This window comes from Trachemys scripta, chromosome 5 (genome assembly GCF_013100865.1).
Source record: "Trachemys scripta elegans isolate TJP31775 chromosome 5, CAS_Tse_1.0, whole genome shotgun sequence".
Lineage (NCBI taxonomy): Eukaryota > Metazoa > Chordata > Testudines > Emydidae > Trachemys > Trachemys scripta.
Window position 1 is genome coordinate 50,224,607 of NC_048302.1, and position 16,630 is coordinate 50,241,236.

Genomic DNA, 16,630 nt, shown 5'->3' on the forward strand with positions numbered 1-16,630 from the left:
GTTTTGAGTTACATGTTTAATGAACTGGTCTCATGTGTACAATATTGTATGACAGCAAAAATTACATTGAATTCAGACAATGTTAATCCAGTGAGTGGCTTAATTGAAATAGTTGTTGCACATGACAACTATTCTACCCAATGTCCTTCAGCCCTGCCATGGCTGCTGGATTCTTCCTGCTCTGCATCATACTTGGGGCTGAACATAGAGAAACACATGGTCCCTGCACAGAGGCATTTAGAATCTGTGGCCCCAGTCCTGCAAGCGACTCCAGCCCTGATTCAGGAGAACATTTAAGCATGTGTTTACAGTGCTTTCTTGAATATAGACAGACTTCATTGACTTCAAGCACATGATTAAGTCTTACTTAAAGTTAAGCACGTGCTTAAAGTCAGTATGTGTTTAAGTCCCACAAAGCGCCTTTCCTGAACAGGGACACTTTCCTGATTTGGGGCCTCTCTATGGGCAGACCCCTGTTTTCGCAGAGAGCCCCACTGAAGTCAATGGGTCTTCATGAGGGAACAGATGTCTGCCAACCTGGAGTCAGTGGCAGGATCAGGACCTAAACCAGACACAGCTAGGCACAGATGCTAGTCAAGCAACTGAATCTATTTCATTGTTTCTCCATAAAGCACAGATGGCTGATGTATGGGAGAGACTAGACAAACGCTCCAGCACTGCCAAAGCTCACAGAGAGTCATAAAATAATAACGAAAGCAAACTGACTGTGAAAACAGTTTTCATTAAAAGGGGGCGGGGAAGAGAGAAAAATCACTGCCTGGTGGGCTTTCCGGGCATGGTGCTGAGGTTGAATTGAAACAGCACCGAAGAAAGAAAAAAGGCAAAGCTGTTAAATGTCTTTAAATAGGTCTAAATAAAGTTATAGCAGATTCCTGATTATTCAAACAATTTGGGTGACACCAAATCTGTTCAGATAAATGGGAGCTTGTAGGCAGAGAGTCCTTCTGGCATACATCTGCAGCTGGGGTTTGGCCATAAATATTGTATGCACTTAGTTCTGGTCATTCAGGGCACTATGTGACATTTAGGGCCTAATTCAAAGACCATTGACTTAAACAGATGTTGAGTCAGACCATTAATCATCTTCCACATGATGATCAATTATAAGATTGGAGCTGAGGCATCCATAGTCACTGTAACTAGATCACTTGCCATATTCTAGCATTTGTGATGACTGAATAGCAATGAGGTTGCTAACTACGTGTATCCAAAGAATTAAAATTCAACATGGGTGAGGCAGTTATTGTTGCAGAGGGAACAATGATGATGAATAGTCTGTCTTTTGCGCTTTTAAAGGACACTTGCCTTGAAGCTCCTGAGGCTGGAGAGATGCCCAAACAGCATGGCTCCAGGGGGAAAAACAGGAGATATAGGGCCTGATCCCGCACCCACTGAAGTTAGTGAGACTCTTTCCATTGACTTCAATGGGCTTGGATTTGGTCCACTAAGAAGTAAGAAGAGAGACAGAAAAATCTATCCTACCAGATATGATGCCTCTTGACAGTCACGATCAGAGGTGCTGCCTCCAGAAAAATTGAGAGGGGATGGTAGTAGGGAACCAAATTAAATCATAGTAATGAAGTACTTCTAGAGGATCCACAAAGGCCATCTTTAAGCAGTGTTCAGGCATGATAAACCTTAGCCTTGCATTGGTATGTTTATAGAGAACCTGCCATCCCAAGGCCCCTAACCACTGTACAAAAGGAGCAAAGTGATATACTAACTATATGTACTACACGTCAATGAAATGTTGCCACTTCTGGGATGAAATACAGCAGCTGTTTAACAACACAGAGCAGCATTGCTAAAGAAGAAATATGGGACCAAAATTATGGGAGTTACACCTGCTTACTACAGAGCTGAGGTGGGCTACCTAAAATTAGAGAAATCCACATTGCCTTTGGATAGTTCACTGATCTACTTACGCAATTTACCAAGCACTGGACAAACACTAACATTCCTCTGAGGTAAGTACGTATTATCATCTTCATTTTACATGTGGGGAAACATAGTAGGTTTATATCAGTGTAATTCCATTGGCTTCAATGGAGTGACTGACAGGCCTGGAGACTTTCTCAAAGCCACATAACTTGGTGGCAGTGCCAAGACCAGAATTCAGCAGGGTTCTGAGTCTAGCAGTAGCACATGCTCCTTTCATATTATTTCTTCTATGTTTTACAGGGTAACAACCAGATTCTTGACTGGATAAACTCCAATACAAATCCAGGGGCTGACCACTCACTCACAAGGAAGGGATTGGATTATTGATGAGGGCAAATTAAATTGCTACCATCATAATACAAGCTTAAATACACTTAACACAAAATGAGGGCCTGATCCCAGGAGATACCGAGCACCCTCAACTCCAATGAATCTCATTTTGTTTGTTTTTTCAATTTTTCCCCACACAAAGGAGGCAAAAGCACTGTACCTCATTGAGTGCTAAGTGTGTGCCAAATATTGAGTTTTGAACTTCAGCTGATTTCACTGTAGCCCTTTTCGAAGATTTATTTATTTATTTATTTATTTTTACAGTGGGAATGCTGTATCTTTTTTACTCTCCCATAACTCAGATAAGACTGAAGCAATTTTGCTCTAACTTTTAATTCAAATAAAATTAAAATAAAGCCTTCAAGCACAGCCCAAACCTGGAAAAAAATTAAGACTTAAAAATGATTTCTTTGGAAAGTGCGAAAATGACTTATAATGAAAACGTTTTTGCAATGTTAACTATAGCTGTTGTTACTGGAGATCATGAAAGCATACCACAAAGTGAATGGTTCACTCTTGTAATCAATATACCACAACAGACTTTACCCCTTTCTTCTTACTGATTGTTACTTTATAGCTAGCCAACCGAATAAAATAACCTTCATGCCCATTTTAAACTCAATCCCTCTTCTTCCTTTGAAGCCCCAAAGATAATAGTGATAATATCCGGATATCATGGTAGGATGAATGTGAGGTGCCATGAGTGAGAGTCTTATAAATCAGTCTTTTCTTTGATTCAGATAACAATCTTTTATTTGTTTTTTTGCTTTTTCTTTAAAAGTGGTATGTTAACATCAGGTCATTTCTACATTTTCAGAGCTCTGTACAGGTCTCAAAAGGAAATAAGCAATGCTTAATGTACAAAGTAAAAACAGAACACTAGAAAAATCTGAATAAAATGGAGCAAGTTGCTGTCAGGGATACAGTACAAATTAGTAATTAGATGTCATCTGAAGTGCAATACCACTGCAGTGAGGATGAGTTAAGGAATGAAATAAAAATACTCTATTTTAAACAAACAGTATATATATATTTATATGTATATATTTTACAGATAGTAGACCCAGTGATATCTGCAGAATTGTAAAAACCTATTTACAAATAACCTTTTTTTTTTTTTTTTTTTTAAACATTACATATACATCAGCACCATAGTAAGAAAAAAACCAAACCTATTAAAATCTACCTCTCTATTACTTGGTCCCAGTACGGAGTATTTGGAGGAAGCTTTACAAAGACAACAGCGACTCAGTCCTCATCAGCAAACTTCCTGTCACCATATATGCGCTAATTCCTGTACCCTTCCAATAAAAGTGAATTTCCATTACGTCACTTTTCAGTGTGTGCGCGTGTGCGTGTGTGTTTCTAAATCTAATTTCCCAGTTTGCCTCTCTGAGGATACATCTACAAAGCAAAATCAGAGCCTGGGTCAACTGACTCAGGCTCACAGGGCTCATGCTGCGGGGCAGAATATAGCCGTGTAGATGTTCTGGCTTGGGCTGCAGCATGGACTCTGAAGCCTAGCAAGGGAGAGGGTCCTGGAACCCAGGCTCCAGCCCAAGCCAAAACATGTACAAGGCTATTTTCAGCCCCACCGCTCGAGTCTGGCGAGCTCAAGTCAGTTGACCCATGCACTGAGACTCAGCACCATAAGTTTTTTTTTTTTGCTGTGTAGATGTATCCATAGTTGACAGGGTATGCTTTGTCACCGAGGCCAGGAAATAATGATGCAGACCAGCCACTCCATCCCCACCATGCTTGGCGTCCTCACTGCTGTATGTGACCCTTGGTTAGCATGGTGCAACTGTCTGACACAGTGCAGGACAAGCATGTACCCTACCCACTCCGATAACATTTACACATAGCACACCAGTGCCAGTTCTAGCCCTTCATCTACCCCCCTTTATGCTAGTATGACTAAGATCCTACTAGCTATAAAATGCTTGTGGTTGAAATCTTCAGTTGGTGCTCACTTTTACAGTATTAGGGCCCACCCTGACATCCCCTGAAATCAGTGGAAAGACCAAATCCCATGGACTTCAACGGATACTGATCAGCCCCTTCAAGTGTATTATTAAAATGTGTTGGGTAAAACATTTTAACTAATGCATTTTAAAACTCTGGTGTAGCCGGGACACGCTGTATTTTAACAGATTGTTTGGGAATTACCTTAACCAGCTAACCCATGTTAACATACAGCTTGCCCTGTCTACACCCTTTGTCCTAGTCTAGACAAGCCCAGCAAAGGGTTACCACACAAGAGTGAACAAGCAGCAGGGCACTGAGTTACCTGATGCTATGTCTACACTGCAGCTGGAGGTGCGATTCCCAGCACACAGACTTGCATGAGCTCAGCTCAAGGTAGCGCATTAAAATAGAGGCGAGGCTGTTGTGATGGCTCAGGCTACTGACCCAAGCTCAGACCCCGGGGGGGAGCCATTGCCAGTGCCACAATATCCACGCTGCTAATTTTTAGGACAGTAGCTCCAGTCTGTCTACCCAGCTGGGAATCACACCACCTGGCTGCAGTGTACACATAACCTGAGGGGATAAAGGGTCCATTTTACTCCCATTTCTTGCTCCTGCTCAGACCTGTGCTCCATGCAGAAACAAAGGGCTTGAACCTGTGAGGTATTGAATGCCCATCCTCAGCTCCCACAGATTTCAATGGGTCAGTGCTTCATACCATGGGGCCTAAACCAAGCAAATGAAGACAAGTCGATTGGTAGGTTTGGATCATTTAAACAATTTTCACTTCAGCAAATGTTTTGGCTCACAGAGATTGGGTTCAGATATTCTGAAGGGCCAGGTTTTATTATTTTAAAAGCACCATTTTGAAAGACATATCACAGTTTTGTTACATGTTCAGCACAGATCTGCATTTAACCTGTCAAGAGATATGTCACTGCTACTGCCTAGCAAGCTGGTTTGGGTAGACCCTGTATTTGCGATAACCAATAGAGAGTCATTTGCCCCGACTGTGGTTGATCATTACAACCAGTCCTTTCTTGATTCCTGCTGTTTGGATACCCCAGCAAATTTATCCCGGCACTAGGAAGTTTACACTGAACATCTGTTTAAGACAGAAAAGCAGGCTGCATGTAGTATTAAATCAACTGCATGGGCATCCCAGCCCCAAACAACATCTCTAATCTTGCGCATTCAGGAGAAGAAGGGAAACTCATTCAGAGTTCCACACTCTTGTGGTGCATTTTAATGTTCTCCAACTGCTTCCTTTCTTCATTGTCCCTGTTTGTGGGGGCTGCTGCTCGGCTGAAGAAAAGTGAAGTGCAATGGCCTTGTGTTACAGTGCATATTTTTCCCCATTGTTAAGGAAAAATCATGAGTATTATTGGGGAAGGAGGAAGAGAAGGGGACTTGAATTGGATCTGCACAGAACTCTACTGTAATCTGTTCACTCTGCTTAGTCCTTTTACACCTTGTTTAGCTGCTAGCCAACAGTACACTGCCAAGCAGCACAGATGTGCCGAAGCGCCCAGATACAGAAGCAGAGACATGAGCCTAAAAGAGAATTAATAGCTCATTAAGTTAACCCACCCACCTAAGCATTGGGTATGCCTGCTCATATTCACCAACAGTCCTGTACTCAAACCATCCTGCTCTTTGTATTGCCAAGTTTATGTTCTGCTAAGCTTTTATTTTAACTTTTTTATCTCTCTACAGTGAAAATGGTAACCCCTCTATGGTTGTTTAGGCTAATCACATGTGCTGGACATTCTTGCACAATAGCCTAGAGTAGGCTCCATAGGCCTTGTTCTGTATCAAATCAAAGAGAGCGGTACACTTTGAAATCTGGGATCTGCTTACACCCAGAGTTCAGCACATTTCTGACCTGTGGACATGGGCTGTGCAATCACCTGGCAACTCCCTTAGGTTTTGTTCCCGGCCGAGGGATCTAGCTCTTCACACGTCCTGAAAGCTGCGGCGGTTACAGTAAAATAGAGTGGGAGAGACTGGGAACACCGCATCGCTGCGCAACAGTGCCTCACCACACAGAACGCGCCAGCTCGTCCCATGGACAGAGAGCAGCTGCTTTTCCAGCCCTCCCCTCTCTCTCACAGACAGACAGAGCAAGTACTGCTGTGCAGTGGAGATTGCTATGTGGAAGTTTTGTGAAATCGACACGTCGATGTTTTAACCACCACCTGACTCTTCCACAGTTGGCTGCAAGTCAGCTCGGTTTGCACAGATTAAAAAGCAAAAAACAAGGATGGGGGTACATCCTGTTTTCTTTTTTTAACGTAACTATCAGAGTTTTAAACTATACAAGCCCATTCACTATGGGTTTCCAAACAACTCGTCAAGTTCTTGCATCCACTCATCACCTGGTCCACCTTTAATGATGGAGTCCACAAGGTCCGCACCCTCTGCTATACTTGAAAAGGAACCTCCAGCTCCTTCATTACTGTAATTGTAAGACATGTCCTGAGTGGGATTCCTCTCATAGGTCTGACCTTGGTTGCTCTGAGCAAAATTCCCACCTGGCATCTGTTGTGTAGGGGGCTGATTGAAACCAGGCATAGTGGGAACCCCCTGACTTATTGCAGGCATAACCATTGTCCTTGCTTGGCTGGTTCCTTGTTGTGCAGGGAGCTGTTGCAGCATTTGTCTTCCCATTGCTGGATTTAGGGCTCTGACTGTTCCACTAGTGTCCACAACTGACTGGTTAATTCCCTGTGGAAAATGTTGCTTGGGCAGCCTTGGTTGCCCAGACTGCACTGGATACGCCGTGCCATTGTTGAATGACCCAATTTCACTGCTAGTCCTTCCAGGGATACCTTGTAAGCCTCGCTGCTGCCAGTTCTGTGCTCCTTGAGGGACAGTTGCCATCATGTTTTGAAGTCTAGGGGCTTGTGGCCTGGGCAGGACTTGGCCCACAGGTCCTTTCATCTGCTGATGTTGCTGGGGAATAGAGTTCACCAGGATACTTTGACCAAAACTGCTGACAATTCCAACCCCTTGTGCGGACGCGGGCTGCCTTGGTCCTTGGCCTGCACTATGTGCCAGGGTCATGCCACTTTGGTTTGGGTGCTGCAACATTTGGCTCATTCCTGTGCTCATATTATACATTCCTGGTTGGCTGGTAGATGTATTGCTGTAAGGAGTCATTCCCATCTCGGACTGACCAGCTGCTGTCGACATTGTGCCTGGGTTCTGGGAGGGCCCCATTGCCATCATGCTTGCATTCTGGGCCATCATTCGGGAGGTCCTCATGCTCTGAAGCGCTGCTTGGTTTCTCACTGCTGCTATATCCTGGGGAGAACCTACAGCAAGGAGGGGGAAAACTAAGTATTAAATCATACATCTTTGCATACCAAAAATTTTGTAGGAGCCTTTCAGATTGCTTTGCTTTTTGGGTGAATAAATTATTCTTTCACGTGACAGTTAAAGGAGAGAGGAGAAGGTTATGCATCCCAGGGAGGAAAAATCTAGTCCTCCTGGTATTCACATGTCAGACAGAACGTGCTTCCCCACAACGTTCTAGCTGTGACCTGAACACCGACCCACAAAGTCTCCTTTCCTTGAAGGTGAGAGGCGGTGCAGCTCCAGTGCTACCCTAAACAGGAATTGCTGATCATGTTAGGTATTCAATCTGCGAAGTGGAAGACTGTTCAGCAGAGAATACTATCAATACAGGCCATTAGACTAATTTCCCTGAAGACCTAAAATAGGGCTGGAGAGGTTAAAAGCCAATGACTTACCCGGTAAGCAATTCTCATTTATGGCAATTTTGGGATATGTCCCCCCAGAGATCCAGGGGCTTTTGGTGCCCCGTTTATCTTTAAAGTATCAAGGCAAACTGATTCTGTGCATGATCCAGCCTAAACCATCAGAGCCTTCTTGATAATGTACTATACAAGCTCCTCCAGTGAAACTGTGAGGCTTCAAAGCAGCAGGTACACTGCAGAGCCATTGGAGCAGCAGTACTGAGGCAGGGTTGCCCTTCTATTAGGCAGTGACTGATGATAAAATGTTCAAAAGGCTCCTATGTCACTTAGATGCTAAGTCCCGTTTTAAAAATAATGTAGGTGCTTTTGAAATATTTACCATAAGTCTAGAAAAACTGTAAATTACATACCAATATATAACACTAAATCATCTCCTCACTGGGGAAAACAGGAACCAGGGACCTTTTTTAAAGTTACACACATAAAGGTCTTCATTTTTCTAGCACTGTATGCAGCTGCACATATGTTATTCTTTTCAGACATGGGGCCCAATGCTGCTTCTATCAAAGTAAAAGACAAAACTCCTATTGGACTTCAATGGAAGCAGGATCAGGCTCATCATAGTGCATATGATGGTTAGAAATTTACTTTGTCTGACTGAATTTCAAAGTAAATAACCAAACTTCAGTCAACCAGTTAAGACTCTCTTCTAAATATCTCCATTGTCTTTCAAAACTGAGCCATGAAAATGGAAATGTCAGACTCAGAAGGCCAATCAATTTTTTAATAGCTCAGGAGGCATAAATGAATGGATTTTCTATATCATTGTTACTGATTAAGTCTATGGAAAGAAGAAAAATTGTTTTTTCTGGACATGTAGAGCAGAGAGAGTGTATTAGTGAATCAATATTATAAGCACATTTTACTCCACCTTGGACCAATGACGGGAAGCCAGAAAATCCTAACCTTGTTAAATTCCACACCATGGCAGATAACTGCACCACGCTTGTGTCTTCCTGATGTGGGATTATCGATTTCTGGGAAGCCAATATGCCTCTGTATTTACTATCTTTATTTAAAAACAATTACTGAAATTCTGATTATGCCACAGGTTCACTGTGGTTTTGGGTCAATATCATACTGAACTAAAACAATAAAATACTCTGCAAGTGAAGCTCAAAGAGGATCACAGAATGAGGCAGACAATTATTCCCAGATCAAACATCATTAAGTTTAAATAAAAAAAATCTCTTGTAAGAGACAAACTAAACAACAAAAGCAAGACATGGTGTCCCTAAATCAGTCCTCATCACCATGGCATACTGCACATATGAGTGTCAATCTGAAGGACACAGAACCCTAGGTCCTGTTACATAAGATGGATGGTTCTTCTTTGTGAGTATATAGAAAAACTGTGCTAGAGAAACCACATCCATATTACTGCACACATGGCTCAATGGATGGCCCCATCTCTTTTGCCTGGCACGTGAGATTGGGTATGGAGTGACATGCAAAATACAGGTAAGTGAAGTGTTTTGGAGAGTGACCAAAACACCTATAAAAACCAGATAATCCAATAGTTTTTACTTAGCCTATGTTACTGACAAAACAATTTTCTCAATGTTATATATTAGTGAGTCGCAGTTGTTTATGGTGTGGACCACCATCTCTCCCATTTATGACTGGGCAACTGTCTTCCCACCCATTGGCAAGCCCATAAAATTTTTATAGTGACGTCTGCAAGTACTTAAGTAGAAAAATAGTATTAGGAAAGTATATAATGCATTCTTAGCTGTCTTTTAATGCATGTTAGCAGCTGGAAACAAACAGAAGAGTCAACACCAGCCAATCGCAGTCTGAGCCAGACTACAATTTGAGAACCACAGTTTTACCTGCATAAGACACAGGAGCTCAGATAATGTGGTAGTTTAGAGAGAGAGGAATTTTAATATACTGGTGAAGTTCTGCTGTCAGCTACATCCATGCAACCCCAGTAAAGTCCTTTGGGTTATGTGTGTATAACCGGAGGGTAGAATTTGGCTAAATATTTTTATTGAAATTAGTTTATTTATGAAAACAAATCCCTTAATTGGTCAATTTAGACCAATTCTTCTCTCTATTTTCTTCTAAACAGTGGAGCTGGTGCAATATTTCAGAAGATTAATAAAGAAACATTTTGGGCAGCTGGTGGATACTGGTGAGCTCTGCTCAAGTCAGTGGAGCTGTGCCAGTTTACAGGCAGAGAGGATGTGGTTCTTTGTTCACATGGCTATATCCTGGTATCAATGTACATAAGAACACAAGAACAGCCATACTGGGTCAGACCAGTATCCCATTTTCCAAGAGTGGCCAATGCCAGGTGCTTCAAAGGGAACGAACAGAACAGGGCAATCATCAAGTGACCCATCCCCTATTGTCCAGTCCCAACATCTGGCAGTCAGAGGCTTAGGGACACCCAGAGCTTGAGGTTGCATCCCTGACCATCGTGGCTAATAGCCATTGATGGACCTATCCTCCATGAACTTATCTAATTCTTTTTTGAATCCAGTTATCTTTTTGGCCTTCACAATATCCCCAGGCAATGAGATCCACAGGTTGACTGTGCGTTGTGTGAAGAAATACTTCCTTTTGTTTGTTTTAAACCTGCTGCCTATGAATTTCATTGGGTGACCCCTGGTTCTTGTGTTATGTAAAGAGGTAAATAACACTTCCTTATTTACTTTCTCCACACGGTTCATGATTTTATGGACCTCTATTGTATCCCCCCCTTAGTTGTCTCTTTTCCAAGCTGAACAGTCAGTCTTTTTAATCTCTCCTCAAATGGAAGCTGTTCCATACCCCTAATCATTTTTGTTGCCCATCTCTGTACCTTCTCCATTTGTAATACATCTTTTTTGAGCTGGGTTGACCAGAACTGCATGCAGTATTCAAGGTGTGGGTTTACCATGGATTTATATAGTGGCATTATAATATTTGCTATCTGTTTCCTAATGGGTTCCTAGCATTCTGTTAGCTTTTTTGACTGTCGCTACACATTGAGTGGATGTTTTCAGAGTACCATCCACAATAATTCCAAGATCTCTTTCTTGAGTGGTAATAGTTAATTAAGACCCAATCATTTTGTATGTATAATTGGGATTATGTTTTCCAATATGCATTACTTTGCATTTATCAACCATTTAGTATGCATTCCTCACTTATAAATAGTCTGTTACTATTACTTCACACTATCACAAACAGATACTGCAACAATCGTGCTTTAGTCCTTTATATATTTAGATTGCATCATTGAGGAAGCCATTAAACTGGATCTTCATATTTTAAAAGCTCAAAATTAGTTGTGCCTAAAACAGGATATTTTCCCTAGGTTTTTCCACAACATACAAATGTCCTTGAAGTTTCAGACTTGTAAGCTATCTCTGTTAGTATCCAAGATTCTTAACTTTTTTCTATAGCTGACATTTCTGGCATGACTAAATCCATTCCTTGTCCGAATTAACATGACCTCTTCTGAAGGATAATCATCAAAAATCCCTTTCCAAAAAGGGAAGGAGACAGACTGAAACAAAGGTGGGGAGGAAGAAGAGAAGAACCAAGAGGGAGGGAGAGGCACTGGTTGAAATAAATTGTAATGGGGAGTGGGGAGAAAAGATAAACTCACAAAATCCAAGAGTCAAAGAGGCAGAACAGAGAAGAAAGAAAAAACTGACTGGGAGAATTTTTAAGGCGCAGATTTTATTGGAGAGCGCTAAAAGCCACTCAGAAATACAACTCTCCATGTAAAATTGTACAACGCCCTTCTGTGAAAGTGTGTTATATAAGTGTACATGTTAGTGTGCAGGAGGCAGAGAGAGAGAGATGGATCTTTTCCCTCGATACCCTCCCTAGCCTCCAACATACACAAATGAAATGAACTCCCAGATGCCCACTACAAAGGACAGCTCTGACTTGGAGGGTGTGAAAAGCATTTATTACTTTTACCTTGGAACTGACTGACTTGTTGCACTGGATACGAGTTCCGCTGCTGCTGGAGATGTTGCCGAGGCAAATGTGACTGCTGCTGCAACTGCTGGAAACGAATGAGAGAAGGAAAGACGGCAGAGGAGAAAAAGTTGATTAATGAATGAATGACTGAATATGACCATTCTGAGACTGGCTGCAATGACAAACAGCAGCTCAGTTGCAGCAATTGCTAGCAAGCTGTTCTGGGGAGACAAGTGCTGTGTGTCAGCAGGCAGGCAAAGTGTGCAGCTGCCTCATGTGAAGAGTCCTACTGAGAGTACTTGGAGCACTCAGCACACGGGCTTCTTTTTGGTTCAAAAGGGAACCAGCACTTAGACTCACATTACCTATCCCTACTCATAAGCACTTCCTAAGTAGCAGTATAATTGTCTCCAACCTAGAGGGAGTGGAAGGGAAGAGAGGAGATGGGAGGGAATATTTTTAGAAACGTCTTTGTCCATCAGCATGAGAGGTGGGTCCGAAATGAAACTCTGGATCCCAAATCCCTTGAGCTCTGGCAATGTTCCCTTTTGGATCCAGACTTAGTGGCTCGCCTTGATCTTTAGAATGAGGAGAACACACACACTCTGGATTCATAACAGCCCCAACTCTGAGGACTGCTGGTTCCAGATCTGAACTTTGTGGCCCAGGCCCATCTCTATCCAAAACAAAAAGAGCTGCTGGGGCCCAATTCCCCTCCTGCTTTCCCCCCATCCTACCCATTTTTTGGTTTTGTTTTGTTGTTTCCATTTGCTTGTTTTATTACCACGTACAGTAGCACCACAGATGTGCTGATAACTCATTCAGGACAAGTGAATTGGTCTGAGATACGAGTGATTGTGAAATGCCTCTGTGTCCTGATTTGTTACACAGCTGTGTTGAGCTGTCTCTGGTGGCTGCAGTATATGAATATTCTTCATTTATTTAAAGCACACTCAAATGTTGATGGTGAATATAAGTAGAAGCCAACTGATGTCTGGGTTTATATGTGCCTTCAAAAGATTAGAGGGTGCTCTGCAAAGCAGCTCTCATAAAACCCTGAGGTTATCTGGTTGCTTCATCAATGTACTGTACACAGACTCAGCGCCCTCTTAAAAAGCGATGGCTTACATATGTGCAGAGATATGGCAAGAGAGGGAATGAAAACCGACCTACTGTACCTTGATTCCTTGTCCTACAAATGTTCATTATAAACTTCTGTTCACAATATATAGACTCCCCCAGCTCACAAAAAGAGCCGTAAGAAGAACCCACTGCTGAATAAAGAATGTGTAGGAATCACAGCACAACTTTGAAAAATGTATTAGCAAAACACAAAGAGAAAAATCGTTTGATACAATTTCCAGTGCACCAGAAAAAGCCAGGAATCTAAGAGGACCTAATCTAAGTTATGTGTGATACAGTTGATCGTACAGCTGCTGTTTCCCAATACCTTTAGGGTCTGAGTCTCCACTGACTGAACACCTGTGAAAGTGGGTGTAAAACACTACCACTCTGATTGGGCAGCTTAACACCCATTTTCCACAGGCACAAAGATGACACAAAAGGCAAGGCAAGTGAGAATCAGGCCCTAACACTGAATTCAATTTAAGCCTCTAATATTGGAATACAGAGCCACCATTTGCCATGCTACTACAGAAAAGATGGAGTCAGGTGGTGCCTCCCTTATAAACTGAGGTCCTGATTCTGATCTCCTGCATAGCAGTGTAAATGGGGAGCAGCTCTAGGAATCACTGGGAATATACTGATGTGAAACTGGCTTGAGATCAGAAGCAGCGTTTGTGCTTTTCAAATGTACTTTTCAGTTCACTCCAGGCTGACAATTCAGTGTACACTAATTCTGTTCTCACTTGTACCAGTTTTACACCAGCATAACTCCACTGACTTCAGAAGTGTAGCTCTAGATTTACATTGGTATGAAATCAAAGTCAAGGCCAAAGTATAAGCCAGGGGACAGGAAATTAGTTTGACCATGCGTTTACTACATCCATCACAGTTTGAGAATATGAATACAGATGAGGAGAGGCTCTGCTATGAGGTTTCCATTGCCCCCGTTCTCATGTGTGTGGGTATTGTACTGTCTGAAATACAGAAGAAGAGCTACAGTACCTGCTCTGCCAGGATCTGCTGCTGCTGCCTTTGCTCCCTTAGAAACTGTTGCTTCTGTTGCTCCATCACATGGAGCTGGGCCCTTTGCTCAATCAGCATCTGCTTCATGATGGCTGCTTGCGGCTGATTTCCCAGGAAACTGGGACCTCCTGGGTTTGCACCCGTGACCACGTTGCTGGAGCCTGGTGGGACAGAAGGCTGCATAGGGCCTGTGGTCCGAGAAAGTCCCACCGGATGCTGTTCCTGTACAAAGAAAGAGATACGGCTTCACTACTCAATGTACTCCACATACAAGGGGAAAGTATGGACCAGGAACAGTAAGTGGTGGACTCGCTTGTGAACCTAACAGACCTTAGAAAAGGAAAGAGGCCTCTGAAAACCCCCCACCCAACCAACCAATTTCATATAGCACATTCCAAATGGAATAGGTATTAGACTGAATTATACTTAGCACCCACATAAACTTATGTTGAAAGCACTGCACAGAAGTTAATTATCAAGATCCTTACAGCTGCCTTGCTACAGATAGAAGAACTTACTATTTCCATTTTACAGATTGGGAAAGTGAAGCAGAGAAGTGATTTGCCCATCACCTGGTGAATCAGCAGCAGTGCTGGGTTTAATAGGACTTCCAAACTCCAGCTCTGAGCTCATCAGTATTGCCAACTGCAAGCATTCAAAATACATGAATTGGGACCCGAAAAATAAAGAGATTTTCTTTAAAATCATGAGAACAACAACAGTTGGGTTCTTTTTATTTTCCTTAAGGTTTCTGAGCCTTTAGGAGTCATGTTTTCAAACTTTTTCTCTGCAATCATGAGGATGAGAAACTGTTTTAAAAAAAAACCAAACAAACTACAACAAAAAGGAAACTGATTCTCACATCATCATTTGACTCCAGGAGCTGGAGCTTTAAGAAAATCCCTAATTACTGTGAGACGCATTAAATCTTGAGAATTGACAACACCGATTCCTGTAGACTACAGCAGGGTTCAAGATTTAACCACAAAATAGAATCATTTAAGGTTCATACCCCAGTCACATTGTGAGAACTTGGGGCTGAGGAAGCAGGAAACCATTGTGACATGGGTACTTCTGCCTAAAATGACCCCAGAGCCCCTCTATGTCTCCAATCCAATGTGTCGTACAGTTGTGTTGGGGTAGGGACTAAAAAGGGAGAGGCAGGCTGGATTTCAAGGTCATTCTGGCACCTATTCACTCTTAACCCATCATTTTGTCTCCCTCCCCCATTTCCCATGGAACTGCACACAGTGTTTGCCAGAGCTGTGGAAGGGACCAGCTCTGTGAACAGCATCTATCCTGTTTTCCCAGGGTGATCTTTTTGACTAGAAGGTTTTGTTGGGTGCCTTCCAGGTCAATGGCTAAGGGCTTGTCTACACTTACAGCACTGCAGCGGCACAGCCGCATTGGTGGAGCTGCACCGCTGTAGCCCTTAGTGAAGATACTACCTACGCTGACTGGAGAGCTTCTCCCATTGGGGTAGGTACTCCTCCTCCCTGAGAGGCAGTAGCTGTGTGGATGAGAGAAGCCCTCCCATCAACATAGCTCTGACTGCACCAGGAGTTCAGTCAGTAGAACTATGTTGTTCAGGGGTCTAGATATTCCACACCCCTGAGCGACGCAGTTATACTGACACAAGTTGGCCATGTAGATCGTAGCTAATGCAAAGAAACCCACAAAGGATGAGAGGCGTGTTTCACAACCACTGCGTCCCACAAAACTCACGTCTGTTTTATGAAATCTTTAGCGGCTGTATGCCTCTAATAAGGCCCAGTGCACCGCCCAAACCCCCACTGAAACCATGAGTCAGGGGCTTAAGTGCCACACAGGAACCTCTCCATGGGAGTACAATGCAGCCCAATTTATTAATCTGTATGTGTCCTGTTACTACAGGCGGGTCCCACGGGATGGGGACGCCTGTTTCTAAAAATGGCTAGTGCTGCTGTTCTGTCTCTGCACCAGCAGATGGTGATATTCACCTGATCCTCCAGCATTCGGCCCAGCTTGGTGATTGCTGCCCTGTCTCTCCCTCTCTTCCCCCCACCCCCACAGTTGCAGATGGCTTAATCATGACTACTGTTCCTCCTCCTCCCCCCCCGCACCCCCCCCCAGTACGTCCGGGATAATGCTGCTAACGTAGAGCTAGGCAGTCAAGTGTTACAGCGTAGGGCAGGTAGCCTGGCAACTGAGAGTATAATACTGAACAGATGGTGTTCGTACAGCATGATGGACATCACACACGACAGCCTGAGACAATCCAGGAATTCCCTGGTGTTTTGAGGCCCTCTTTACACAAAATGAGCTCGCATCACCGTTGCCATGTATCTGTTGGTTTCCCCCCAGCTCTCCCATTGACATCTAACCAGCAAACTGGCTACCTATTATTCACTTTACCTACAGCTAAAAGGGCACGTTATTTGGTGATGGTGGAGGCAACACGATGAGATTTCAAATTAGGGTGCCCTGAACTAGACACCGAGGCTTAGCTATTCGGAACAAGGAGGAGGAGGAGGAGG

At 43.1% G+C, this 16,630-nt stretch overlaps 1 protein-coding gene across 3 annotated transcripts in view; it reads right to left on the reverse strand.

Annotated features, from left to right (window-relative positions):
* Position 1: 1 nt before the first annotated feature.
* Positions 2-16,630, reverse strand: part of MAML3 (mastermind like transcriptional coactivator 3) — a 347,589-nt gene continuing 330,960 nt past the window's right edge. For 2 of the 3 annotated variants that reach the window (XM_034772291.1, XM_034772293.1), the window contains exons 3-5: positions 14,094-14,336; positions 11,964-12,051; positions 2-7,577 (exon numbers count right to left, since the gene is read on the reverse strand). In XM_034772291.1, the coding sequence (XP_034628182.1) occupies positions 6,592-7,577; positions 11,964-12,051; positions 14,094-14,336 (1,317 nt within the window). In that variant the 3' untranslated portion in view covers positions 2-6,591. The remainder of the gene's footprint in view (positions 7,578-11,963; positions 12,052-14,093; positions 14,337-16,630) is intronic. The other variant, XM_034772292.1, reaches the window with a different exon arrangement.